This window comes from Diaporthe amygdali (genome assembly GCF_026229845.1).
Source record: "Diaporthe amygdali strain CAA958 chromosome Unknown NODE_10_length_1141467_cov_65_626103, whole genome shotgun sequence".
NCBI classification, from domain to species: Eukaryota; Fungi; Ascomycota; class Sordariomycetes; order Diaporthales; family Diaporthaceae; genus Diaporthe; species Diaporthe amygdali.
This window is the reverse complement of record NW_026517030.1, coordinates 1098585-1111970: the sequence shown is the minus strand read 5'-3', so window position 1 is coordinate 1111970 and position 13386 is coordinate 1098585. Positions and strand designations below refer to the sequence as shown.

Here is a 13386-nt window from a genome sequence, read left to right as displayed (position 1 = left end):
TGTGTATGGTCGTTCGAAGTTGTCCCAGGAACCAAACAGCGAGACTGATTGTACTGAGGGATGCGTTTCACTGTTGGTGTGAATTGACAGTCAGCAAACATCCGGGGGAGCGGCATTGTTTTATTTATAAGCGAGTCTGATGATTCCCCAGGTTTCTTTTTGCTGACAGCGTGGAGCCGAGACTCGAGCTGGACAATAGGCTTCAGCCTCTCCGGCTTGGCCGGTTCAGGTGCCAATTTCCCGGCGTCTGGTGACGCCCGACAAGGCGGCCCTGCGTGGGAAGAGTGGGAAGCAGGCATGCCATGTGGCTCGCAAGGAAAACTTAACGAGATCTCAGAAAGCATATTTGCCCGAAAGGTACTAAGGCTGACCGACACGACTGAACTTTCAGGTACCCGCACGGCTATGCTGATACCTGACCATAATGTTGACAGGGATCAAATCCTCAGTCATTCCTTGCAAAAAGCAAAAGCAATGGTTACGAGTACGAGCAGCGATGCTTCGGATGACAAAAATGATTGAGATGTCAAATACTCACGACTCTCCTCGCCGTCGAAACCGAAACATGTCGGCCAAAAGCAAGGTAATGCCACTGCCGTGGTAGCGGGAAATTTGGATGCAGAGCAGAGCAGAGCGAGTCGAAGGGGGTGAGGCGCGGACTGCCGGGTGGAGAAGGCAAAAGCAGAACTTTAGGAAATTGCAGCAAGACAAGAAAAAAGCATATGAAAATCACCGGCTCGTCGGGAGCCAAAAAGAAGATTAGAAATACTCACAGCATGAACGTGAACAATGTTGTGTCCATGATGATGATGCGAGCCGGAGATCAACTCCTCGTTTTGCCGGGTTAGAAATAAAAGGAAGTGCGTCGGTCGAGAGAAATGGCTGCAGTCTCCTTTAATGCGCTACTGGGAGAGCTTGATGCCCCTGAGGCCGAGACGATGAGACAAGCGCTCGGCGGCAACAGTTGCTGCAAGTGGTGATTGCCCTGCCCTGGACTTTGGTCCAAAATAGACGTGATGAGGTGTAAAGGAGGGTATCTTGATGCGTTGGTGGTCAATCTGTCGATGGCAGCGAGGTGAATTGGCCAATGGCGTGTAAAGGCGGCGCTGTATGCAAGCGCCTGTTTGCCGGAAGCGGAGGGGGGGAGCCTAGGCAATGGGAGTGCGGCGCTTAGAGAAACAAGCGTAGATTAAATGTTTCGTGGCCGCGGGATGTGGCCGCGCGAAGCCAACAAGCAGAGTGAAATATCTGAAACAGACAAGGTAGTTGTCAAAGGATCCGGCAATGAGGTACGGTAGTATTGTGTGTATGCGTGTGTGTGTGTGTGTGTGAGTGTGAGTGTGTGTGCCTGGCCAGAGGCAGTTTTAGGTTGGATTGGATGACACCTTGGAGCCTCGTGGCAGACAGATCGGGATGCAGATGCGAATGCGGATCCAGGGACCAGAATAAGCAGAATGCTGTAGCCAGAGCAGCCAGAGCGTCCAGGCTATGTATCCAGAAGAAGGATTCAGGTACGGAGTCGGGAACCCACAATGATGACCAGGAGGCGCAGCTCCCTGGTCTTTAAGATCAAATTGAGGGCACGCCCAGGTGGAGGGTGCTTTCCACTGGTTGCCAGCCTTCCTTAGCTAGAAGGGCTGAGATAAATGACGGACAAGGATAGCTGCCTGTGTTGAGTAGTTGTGATCCAACTGAAGAATGGGGAACTATCGAATGGCTCGGACCGCCTGTACCAAGGAGCGCCTTGTCGATGTCAAGCTGAAATGATCGAGCTGGGTCTGGCGCAGGGACGCGCGGGGGGCTTCTATGGAGTACCCAGTATGGCGGGCTGGCTGGGATTGGATCGTCTTTTTCTAATCCTTTAGAAGCCGTCTCAATTTTTAGTGACGCGATTCGGCTGCTCGGAAGGGGATGAGGTGGAGCCAGATCCAAAACCAGGATACGGTTGTTCCAAGTTCCAAAGCAGGAGGCGCCGGCAGAATTGAGCGCCAACTGAATACACAGCAAATGGTTTGATGGTCTTGTGGTGCTGCTGGTGGTGATGATGCTGGTGGCGCTGACGGGCGAGAGCATAAGATAAAAGACCCGGCTGAGGCTTGATCCCAGCCGGCAGTGACTTGACTTTCGGCTGTGCTTCACAGAGACACCTGCTGTCTGATCCTTCTCGAAGTTGGGTTCTCGGGGAAAAGGCAAGTGTTCGCGCTGAGACCTCCGTGTTGTGTTGTGGGCACGGCCCTGGGAGATCTTGTCAAACGAGAGACAAGGTTTGCTGATATTGCGAAGAGAGCACGGTACACTTCTTAGACGAGCAGCACCCACAAGATACAATAGAGATGGGGCATCTGTAGCCTACACTTTGAAGGCTGGTGGGGAGCAAGGACATGATATGAGAATCAGAGCATGAAAGAACATGGACAGGAAACGGGAAAAATCGTCATTGCGCCGTCACCTCTATTATCTATGGGGACAGTGCACACTTCGCTGGCAGCCAAGCACCCACCTGCGAGGTAGCAGTAACACAGCAGAGAGCATTGGCAACATCGTGACCGCACTGGAGCCCCTCATTTGCTGGCAGTGGCGGTGATGGCAGCCCACGGCTGTGCCTGCGGTGCACCAGGAACAGGAACAGAAAGCCAGCTGAAATGAGATGGCGGGCGAACCGCATTGAAGGTTGTAGCATTGCTACATGTGCAGCACAGTCAGACAGGAACAGGACCTAGGACCTAGCCAGCCATGCTTGCTAGGTCTCATGTGTCTAAGCAAGGCGAGGTTAGCGCTGCCTGCAAGACAAGAGATGCTTTTGCTCCGACAGTGGGTGCTCCTCAATTTGAGCTGCAGATCGCGCAGGGATCTATTTGTATCAGGCTCGCCATCTTAGGGCGGGTGGATCCCGAGACGAACCAGTCTCTGCCAACCAAGCTTCTTCCCGACCCAGCTCCTTTTCCCGGCTGCCTGGGTGCTCCTCGTTCGAGCTGACAGGCCAGCCAGTTCGTCAGCTAGCAGTCTAACAGTAGGGCTAATGAAGCCCCCATGCAGCCTTGGACCACTCTGACCACCACCTCACATCAAACACCATCTGACGGGGCGATCCATACTGCGCAAAAGCTGAGGAGTCAGTCAAATCAGTCAGTCAATCAGTCCGTCAGTCAACAACAAAGTACCCCCGGTGGACCATAGGCCAGTCGTCGAGTCGAGTCACCAACAATTCAGCCTCGTCGCGCTCATGCATTTCCCCGGTCAAACGCGCCCATCAAACTGCCGCTGTCAGGAAGCACCAGCCGCTCGGGATCCCCACCATTCTGTTGGACAGGAGCTGCCTCGAAACGAAACACAGCATGAAGATCCTATTATCATGGAGGCAGTCTCCGCCTGTCTCTCCCTGCGGAACAGCTCAAGCATGAATCGGCCCCCCTCTTCCATCTGATCCCACATCAAATCGAGGCGAGCATATCATGCAGCTGACATGGCTGGCCAGTCCCAAGAGACACCTCGGCGATCGTCTTAACAAAAGACGGCGAAGATGACGGTTGAAGGCCTGACGCCCTGCATTTCCAGAGGATCGGGGCACAGAGGTTGAGCTGATGTGCGCGAGGTGTGATTGAGTGCGTGCCGAGCTGCGTGCAGCCAACCACTGCTGTCAGCCATCACACCCAATAAGGTTTTCTCTGCTTCACCATTGCGGGCGCGCGCCACGCAGACGCAGCCCAACGAAAGTCAAATAGACTTATTTGCTCGCTCACGGATCAAACACGCACAACCACCCCCGGCTGACTCAAACTATGCTCTTGAGGAGGGTGTGCACGAACGTGAGGGGGGCAAAGTATCCTCCATATCTGTCACCCGCAAGCGGCGCCAAATTAATGCGGATTTTCCCCATGGGATTGACGTCGGTCACTCACCGAGCCAGCCAGGGCGTCTTCCGAGACAGACGACAAAAGTGTCTCGTCTCGGTATATGCAGGAAATAACTCGGATCGGAGACAGTAATCTATCGACATGTGTGGCTTGCTGCAAAGACGCACCGAAGACAACTTTGTGCGTCCGTAACGTAATAAAACTCCCGGTCGCACCGCATTATCTACAGGCTAGCCGACAATGCCGGCATGGCGCCGCGGGACATGTCACCTTGTTTCCAGAACTACGAGCAGCTTCTGATTACCTCGCGTGCGTACTTTTGCATGTTTCATGAATATTAAGGTACGCATGTCGGGCTGGTCGGTCAAAATCTCACGCGATGGCCGTGGTCCTTCGGGTAATTTCCAACTCGGCAAGCCTTACGCGACATCAGACACCAATTACTTGTGTTACCTCGTTGTCATGACAGTCAGGCACTAGGATGTCTCAAACACTTTGTCCGACGCAGTCTGGAGTCAAAGGTCGGTTCGTCATCAAAGAACCGAAGGAAGGACTGTCACTGCTCACCGTCCGTCCTCCGTCCTCCGGCCCGGAGTTGAGCGGCCCCACCCGGTGGACAGGCTGTTTGATGTCCTGCGGATTGCTGACTAGATGGGATGCTCTTTGCATACGGCATTTTCGCGTTACCTTCGCTTCGTGTCTGGCATGCGAGCTTAATCGGCTCCCGTGCCTCCTGGTACCCATCCCCCTTCTCGCGGCAATACTTTCAATCCCAACATCCTCCCATGTATGGGACACAATACGGGTTGAGGCCTAGACCACCACGCAGAGATGGACAAGCTCCCCTTGCCCGCTGCATGGTTGGGAGCCGAAAGCCTCGCTCTCACTTGGGGTGAACAGCGAGTACGACGGAAAAAGTCTTTCACGCTCAGAAGGGCTCGTGAAACATCTCTGCCCGTTACTTGTTACCGAAGTGTTTCTGGTGCAAGCCCGACGGTACCAGTGCTCAACCAGGCACCAACCTGAACTCAATTCGCGCGGCTCCTACCGCTAGGCATGCTGAGGCGACGGCACAAGATCGCCGGAAGTAAGTAACCAGGAGCAAAGCAGATCTTCGAGCCCGGCTCTCGCTCGAGGCTGGAATTGCGAGGCTCGGATCCGGACTGTCCCCCGTTCGGTCAAGAGACAAGGTTGAACTACGGGGAAAGCTACCTCTACACCCTCACATGTGCCGCAATGGTGTGAAATTGGATGTCGGCCCGAGTGCGTTTGTACTGTACCGTTCATCCCTGTGTTTTTGGTGGTTTGAGATCAATATTGTTGGGGACTTTTAATTGAGGCACTCAACTCTGTACAAGCTCATCAACTCAATTGCCCCCGCGCGCGCTCTGCTCCCCCCAGCGCAAGCCATAGAATAGCGAGGATTCTCCATCCCGCCGTCGAGAGGAATGGGGAAAGAATTGCGATGGCGTTCTGGCTTGCGCATTGCTTGACCGAGCTGACAGAAGACTAGGGGGCATTGAAGTTGTGCCACGGGCCTGGACGTTGTCGCGGTCTTCGGACTCTTGAGTCCGAGGTTCGAACGAGGCCGAAGACCGAGCGAACAGCATACGCAGCTGCCTCAGCTCCGGACAGAGCAGCTCAGCATCTCCCACCGAGAACAATTCGCCCTTACTCAGCCCACGCCCCATGGATCGCAGGTGGGTCGATCAGGACGACGACCCGCATGCGTCCTGTCGTGTCCAGCAGCTGCGTCCCCAAGACTTGTGCCTGTATCTCCGGACAAACGAGATAGTCCTGCGCAGCGTCAGTGCCAACACCACTGCAAGGCACAGAAGTCCGGTCATCACTTCACTCGCAGGCACAGGATGAGTGTTGCCACAGTGTACCGATTAGAAATGCGGAGCTCTGGCTCTCTCGTCTCTCTATATTATGATTACTCAGTAGCACAATGTCTATCTGCCCGATTTTCGCCCGTGTCCAACCGAGCCAATGCTCGCCGTAAAAAGGGGGAAATGAAAGCGCCTGAGGGAAACAATTTTGTACACTTTTGAACATAATCGTATAGCTCACCCGGCGCGCAGTCCTGTTCAGCGTCTGGAGCGTCTCGAAGTAAAACGAGGTGATGAAAAAAAACAAGATCAGAACGCCGCCTGCCAATGCCCGGTATTCATTTCTCAAGTTAACGTGCGCCTCGTCTGATCAATCCAAGCACCGAAGGATAAAATAAAAAAGAAATTTTCTGAAAGTGACACAGTCCAACGAACGGCGGAGAAGAGAAACTCCAAAAAAGATTGAAACGCCAAAGTGTTCTGAAGTTGGTCCAAGAGGAGCCGGATGGCTTACTGCTTAGCCGCAACAAGCGACTTCTTTTCGCTTTTCAACTTGGCGTTTTCCCTCGTCCTCTCGTACTTCAGGGTTGTATCGCCTTCCCACATGGTGCCAAGCCACCGGTCCCAGATGGTGAAGAAGGGCTGACTGAAGTTCGTCTTGATGCCCCAGCTCTGGTGGTGGATATCGTGGTAGGTAGCGTTGTTGCTCGTGATGTTCTGCAGAGGGTCCCAGGGCAAGGCGTATCCGCAGTGGTCGTCGACTGTCTTTATGGTGCTGCTGATGTAGAAGAAGATGGACATTCGGGGAGACATCAACGAGACTTTATAAGCGAGACCGGCGCCTGCGGTGTCGAGCACGAAGCCCTCGACAGGGTGGTTGTATAATGCGCCATAAGCGTACGGAACGTAGAGACGGTGATGGCGGGCGTGCCAGTGGGCTGTGAACAGAAGCATTAGCACTACAGCGGACGCAAACAAGGCATGTAGTCAGAGTTTGACGGGGCTGAAGGGGTAAACATACTGTACATCCACTTGTTGACATGCATTGCGCGATGCCAGAAGTACTGCCACGAGTCCAGGAAGGCGACAGCAACCCAGAATTGGAAACCAGGGATGATCAGCCAGTATATCGCCTTGGCCAGCACCAGCTCCCAGGTCGCAAAAGCCGGGACCGACACATCCGAAGTCGCATCGAAGCTCGTCAGGAACGGGTACTTGCCACCGGCCAGGGCACCGGCAAGCAACGGGTGCGAAGCCGACATGTTCTTGGAGATGGCAGCAGCATTGAGGCCAATCAAGCCCAGCACGGACGGCAGCGCCCTCTGCGCAAGTCGAATCCTGGTGGCCCAGACGGCGACGTCGTAGTTCTCCATGCCCGTCACCTGCTCAGGCTCGGTGAGCGACAGGACTGCGGCAGTCGCCATCTGGATGATCTGCTCGATGATGACATCCCGTGCGACCTGCCACCTGGAGGCGAGGTTCCGTTGGGCGATCTCCTCGGGAGTGTGCAGTCGGTACTGGGGAAACAGGTCGTAGACGTCGATGATGTGGAAGATGCCAGACACGACCCAGTAGGCGATGTGTGGGCCGATGACGGACAGCCAGAAGTCAGAAATCCAGGGCAGCAGGTCAGGTATCGGAGCGGTCGTGTAGGCCGGCAAGGGAGGCAGGTCCGACACCATGGTGCCGTTGCTGAGACCGGCGGTCGACATTGTGACGGTGGTCGGAGTGGCGACCATCACGAGAGCGGAACGCCGGGTTGTGAATGATTCAGGACGTGCAGGTGCGTGCGTGGGTGGTCCGTCTTTTTATCGATAAGTCGGTCGCGCGTTGCGGTGGCGTTGGGCAGAGTGAGAGAGCTACCTAGCTAAGCGTGCAGTGCCGTGCTGTGCTGTGCTGTGCGCAGGACGAGAGCCTGGAGGCTTGTTGAGTTGAGATGAGACGGCAAGACAGAGGATGCCGTGAAGACCAAGGGAGAAGACGGCTGACTGCTGGGTCTATAACTTCTGCTGAAAGCTGGATAAGCCCTTGGGCTCCTTTTCTCGACAGAGGTTTGTCAGACGTTTGATGGGATCGGCCGGTCGCCAGCAATTGGAACCCGGCGGCGTGGGCCCTTTTCACCAATTTCGCTTGCTAGTCAAATCCGTCCGTTTCTTCCGGGTCTCCTGTTGTTTGCCACCACTGGTCGAACCACTTTTTGGAGGCCGTCAATCCGACGGCACGTACGAGCAATGTTGATGAAGCCACAATATCGAGAGTGTTGGCAGACGAATTGGACCGGTAGGCTTGCTCTCCTGTCACTTGCTTAAGTATGTTTGCATCCAGACAATGACGATGCCCATTTCTGATGCGTTGTCTGCCACGGCGGACAGTTTGCATGAGATGCATGGGAGTTCCTGGGTGGCGATCTACCTCATGACGGGCCAAGCCCAATGCATCCAGCTCAGCCAATGCGACGCGCCTGCAACGGGCTGGGAATGCCAAATGCGAGGCGCGAACTTTGTGCCTAATTCCCAAGCTTGTGACAGCCGCGGACATGCCGTCTCGATGCATTAACACAGAGCAGCTCCTTGACGTCGCGTCTCTGTTAGTGCGCCTGGACTACTGTAGAGACCTAACCCGGGCCTTGTAAGGCCCCGTACCGGCTTTCAAGGTTGCCCATGAACCTCGACCGAGATCACAATACGCTCGCCTTATTTTCGAGCGGCTAGTCAGTGCTTCGAGTCCCATCATAGGCTCACAATGCAGACAGACCCAATGCGCTGGGACTATTCTCGACGTGCAGTCAGACTTGACTCTGCAGTTGGTCAGGCGGTAGGTAGAAAGGGGCTCGCTGCTCTAGAGCCCACCTTTCCTACCACCCCCCCCCATTGCCTTGTTGCCCAGATCATACCCGAACCCTGAAAGGCCACATTCCGCTAGTCCAAATCTGCAATGGCCCAGTCCACCCCTCAAGCCCCACACTTCGATTTTCCATGGACATTTTCCCCGCGCCCAGCTTCAGAAAACGCCAGTCTAGAACCCTTCGATTAATTGTCCAAATTTTCTTTCCCTCCCCTTCACGACAACTACCTGCGACCTCTCCTCTCTACCGGTGTCTCCCAGCAAATACCGTCAAGATGCTTATCTTCAAGGATGTTATCACCGACGACGAGATGATCTCGGACTCGTACGACCTCAAGGAGGTCGACGGGATCGTCTACGAGGCTGACTGCGCCATGATCGAGGAGGGCGGTGTCACCGTTGGTAAGCTTCACACAATGTCTTGCCTATGGAGGGAAGGAGCATTTGACTGATCATGTCTGTCCCTGCAGACACTGGTGCCAACGCCTCCGCCGAGGAGGCTGACGAGGGCGTCGACGACCAGGTCGTCAAGGTCAACAACATCATTACTTCTTTCCGTCTCCAGTCCACCTCGTTCGACAAGAAGGGCTTCCTGGCTTATCTCAAGGGTACGAAATAATAACCACAATATTCTCCATTTCGATTCTCGTTGTCGAGAATGGGCAGGATTCTGACAAACGGGTTTGATAGGCTACATGAAGGCTGTCGTTGCGGCTCTCCAGGAGGCCGGCAAGGGCGAGGACGAGGTCAAGGCCTTCCAGACTGGCGCCCAGAAGTACGTCAAGGAGAAGCTCCTGCCGAACTTCAAGGACTACGAGTTCTACACCGGCGAGTCCATGAACCCCGATGGCATGGTCGCCCTCCTCAACTACCGGTAAGTTCGCACTCAAAAGTCTGCCTAGTCCGTCCATTATACTAATGAAATGTTTCTAGTGAGGACGGTGTCACCCCGTACTTCATCTTCTGGAAGCACGGCATGAAGGAGATGAAGGTTTAAATACGTACCTTTCCGTCATCTCTCCTTCCCTCGATAGTTGGTCCACCAGTCTACCTTGTACTCCGAGGCATAGACGATTTAGCGCTGCCCGGATCGGATCTTGGCATACACAAACAAAAATGATACCATGAACGACGCGAAGTTGTCACCGCAATCTTCAGAATAAAATGAGGCTCCAAAGCGACGTGAATATCTCTGGTGACATGAACACTTTTAGCGGATTAGAACCGACCCACACGGCCTAAGCTCAACCTACAGTACACATGTGATCCCAAGACCAGTTGCCCGGTAGTATTATCTATTGAACCCTGTACTATTTGAAACCCCCCCAAAAGGCTACTTTGTACAGGTTTATCCCATGCGAGACTTACCCTCTAGCGGGTCGTTCCATAACAATACATCTCTTTGGAAGGGTGCACGAGTCAATCTCTATACGTGGAAGTCTGAAATCTGTTGTGAATTGTGTGAATTCTACCTTAACCAGAACGCCAGTGCCATGCATGATTTGAGGCCCAACCAGAGTAAGAGACTTGAAAATGGGATATTCCACGTCAAGAGGCTAGAAATACGACGGAGTCCAATGCTAAGACTCACTCTTCTAGAACGGTCGTGTCGACATGGGCACCGGAGGGGGCGCATCTTCGTCCGCCGCGTCGACAGGGTTGCCACCCAGCTCCGGCTTCTTCTTAGGGGGCGGAGGCGGCGGCGGCTTCTTCTTGCCCAACAGCCCAGCGGCGTTGCTTATAGTGCTGAGATGCGACTGTGCGGGCGAGGGCGTCCTGCCGGGCTCTGTCCCGCTGCTACCACCCGCATTCCCCAAGTACCCGCCTACCTTGCCAGATACACCATACTTCTGATCGAGGCTATTCGCCGTCTTGACCCCGGACGCAACTTGTTCGCCGTGCCGCTGTCGGAAGTTGTTTGCGGTGGAGGCTGCCGACTTTGCATCGGATAATGACACGGAGCTCGGGTTCTTCTTAAAATCTGTCATGGTTTTGAGAGCAGCTTGTTTCTGTGCCCATGTTGTGCCCTGGGCCGGTGCTCCCTGGGCCGGTGGTGGGGACGGCGATGAGCCGCCACCAAAGCCTCCAAACTTGGAGAAGCGTGACTGTAGCTCGTTCACCGTCCCCGATCCTGATGCCGGTGGTGGGGCCGGGCTATTTGCGCCGGACCGTGAGGGCGGTGGTGGAGGCAGGACCTGCTTGTTTCCGCCGCCGATCCCGAGCCCTGGTACAGAAATTCCGGCCGTGCCCAGCCGATCGACGGCACCTTGGTTCAGAAAGCCAGTCTGGCGGCTCGGGGCCGCAGGGGCTGGAAGCCCAGGTGACGCGCCGGAAGAGTGTCCTGGGGATGCACTGTTATTTCGAGGAGGTAGCCGAGGAGGCAGGCTCGGCGGCGGTGGCTTTGCGGACGCTGAGTACGGCGGCGGCGGAGGACTGACGGCTGGGTCCCTCCCATCGGCTCCGTCTCTCCGGCCGGGCGGCGGAGGAAGATGAGCCGTAGACAGGCCGCTTGTGTCGACCCGGTAGGGCCTTGGTGGTGCGGGCGGCTCCTCTACTTCCTGTTCCTGACCTGCGTACGAAGAGCCTGGCCTAGCGGTTGTCGAGGAAATTCCTGGGGGCGGAAGCACGCCGGCACCTGTTCGCTTCGGGGGTGGGGCGAAGGAGGCCGGATCCCTAAGGTGTGAAATAGGCGTGACGTCTCGATCTGCATTGCTCTGAGTATTCGATTTGCGGCCGAAGACGGCTCCCTGCATCTTAAATCAGCACAGGGCTCGACGCTGGCTGTCTATCAATCGGCTGCTGTGTCACCCACAACTTGACCCCTGAATGTGGTCTCGTCCTGCCGCGGGTTGTCAGTAACCGCTTCTGTAGAGAGGTAAGAGGTAACAGGTGACTGGCACAAGAGATAGGCGTACCTTGTCCGGGTGCCAGCCGTTCTTTGCGATTTCCTTAAATCGAGACATGATGAGCACCTAAAGATCAGTAAGGTTGCGCACTTTGTTTGGGCAAAAACAAAGTTGGAAAGGTTCTGTGCTGAGAAAAGTTGCGCGATCGGGAACCACTTGCTGTCAAGTGTTCACTCAAAACCGGGAACCTGACGTAACTTATGGCGGGACAGGACCCCTGGAAATACCCTGTTGCCCAGGCGAGCTGCCGAGTCAGAGCCACCCAAACAGCACTTGCTCGCTTGAGCCTTCACCCCACGCGGTCGACGCGTCCCGCAGAGAGGCTCAAGCCCACTCGCGTCTCCCTTCACATGCGTCACGATTCAACATGACGGCCGCCAACACAGACACTGAGCTACTGACAGAGCATTTTGGATACCCTCCAGTTGTAAGTCATTCATGAGATGCAGTCACTTGTTCACTGTAAGCAGAGGAAAAACTCACCAGCAATTCTGCAGTCGCTCCTCGACGAGATCATCAACAGCATCAACGTTATCGCCGAGCGCGCCCTCGCCAGCGTCGAGCAGGGACTACTCAACGCACCACCACAATATATTGGCTTTGGAAAGCCACCAAATCCAGCCGCGAATTCAAAATCCAAGAGGAAAGGCAAGCAGCAGCCACCGCCAGAAGATGCACAGCTGGACCTATCCCCCGAGGCGATCGAGCAACGAGCGCACGATGAAATCTCAAGTGGCACACACCAGCTTGAGACGCTGCTATGCGCGTCAATCGACCGCAATTTCGACAAGTTCGAGCTATACGTGATGCGCAACATCCTTTGTGTGAAGCCGGACGATAGGGACTGGCTGCGACTGGGGCACTACGAGGGGCTGAACTTTGAGAACCTACCCACGACGGCGCTAAGCAAGAGTGACGATGCCGGCGCCGACAGCATGGACGTGGACACGCCGGACAGGCCGACGGTGGAGTCAGTCAACCGCCTGCGCAGGAGGCTGCAGGCGTCGCAGAAGCTCAACACCATGCTGCACGCCGAGAAGACGCGCAACGACGCGCTCCTCGGCGAGCTGCGGTCGCTGGTCGGCAGGGTCGGCGTCAAGGGACCTAAGGCGTCCGTTGCGTCGGCCGAAGCCGCAACACCCAAGGACGAGCCCGCCGGGGACGCGAAACCACCGTTTGCGTTTCTGCACAACAAGGGCGATCTCACACTGGCCGACGCCAAGACACCACTAACTACCACGACTGCGTTCTCCCTGTCGCAGCTCCAGGCGCTGCGGGCCCTGTCCACGTCGCTGTCGAGCATATTACCGAATCTTCAGGGCAGCGGGGGAGACGAGGGCGCCGCGAGGCGGACGTGGCGGAAGGAGCGTGTCGAGTATGTCGAGGGCGCGGCGCGGAAACACCTCGAGAACATCAGAGGGCTGGAGCTCGGGAGGGACGGGGAGGTGCGCGATGGGGAGTGGCAGGCCGATGGGAGGAGGTTTGCCGGCGGTGAGGTCGCAGCTCTTGAGGGCGTTGTGAACGCCCTGGGAGGCTCGGGCGGTGGAGGTGGAGATGACGAGATGGGTGAGTAGAGGGACGCAACTTCTGGTTGCAAGACTGCATTGGCCCAGGGGGCGGTGGAAGATGGCCTTTTACGGCTCACGCTGTTCAAGATGCTGTAAACACCAAGAAGCAAGGTTGAGCATCATGAGAAGCAAGACCAGGGACGCACCAACTGCTGGGAGATCGGTGCGGGACTACCAGAGAGAGAGCTGTTTTTGCGGACGGTGCTGGGCGTTGTGGAGCTGTCGGTTCCGGAAAGGAAAAGGTCGGCTTAATGAATCAGGATGTTTATCTCAGATGCTCTATGAAGTACCAGGTCGTGTGGTATTCTTTATCCTCAAATGCTACAGTACATAAGGCGGCCGCATCGGCTGCCCTTCATCGTCTACGTTTGTCTATCTCTTC

General features: G+C 55.6%; 4 protein-coding genes across 4 annotated transcripts; 2 read left to right on the top strand and 2 right to left on the bottom strand.

The window, feature by feature from the left end:
• Window positions 1–5525: 5525 nt before the first annotated feature.
• Window positions 5526–7398, bottom strand: J7T55_009302 (uncharacterized protein; the record flags this gene model as incomplete). Its single annotated transcript, XM_053142254.1, has 3 exons — window positions 5526–5676; window positions 6201–6624; window positions 6708–7398. The coding sequence occupies 3 exons, from the start codon at window positions 7396–7398 to the stop codon at window positions 5526–5528; spliced, it is 1266 nt and encodes a 421-aa protein (XP_052995143.1).
• A 1407-nt stretch (window positions 7399–8805) lies between these two features.
• Window positions 8806–9527, top strand: J7T55_009301 (translationally-controlled tumor protein; the record flags this gene model as incomplete). Its single annotated transcript, XM_053142253.1, has 4 exons — window positions 8806–8932; window positions 9001–9138; window positions 9221–9404; window positions 9464–9527. 4 exons carry the CDS (start codon window positions 8806–8808, stop codon window positions 9525–9527), a joined length of 513 nt encoding a protein of 170 aa, XP_052995142.1.
• Window positions 9528–10125: 598 nt separating this feature from the next.
• On the bottom strand, window positions 10126–11283 carry J7T55_009300 (gmp synthase; the record flags this gene model as incomplete). Its single annotated transcript, XM_053142252.1, has 1 exon — window positions 10126–11283. The coding sequence occupies one exon, from the start codon at window positions 11281–11283 to the stop codon at window positions 10126–10128; it is 1158 nt and encodes a 385-aa protein (XP_052995141.1).
• A 520-nt stretch (window positions 11284–11803) lies between these two features.
• Window positions 11804–13010, top strand: J7T55_009299 (mis12 domain-containing protein; the record flags this gene model as incomplete). Its single annotated transcript, XM_053142250.1, has 2 exons — window positions 11804–11863; window positions 11934–13010. 2 exons carry the CDS (start codon window positions 11804–11806, stop codon window positions 13008–13010), a joined length of 1137 nt encoding a protein of 378 aa, XP_052995140.1.
• Between the last annotated feature and the right edge of the window lie 376 nt (window positions 13011–13386).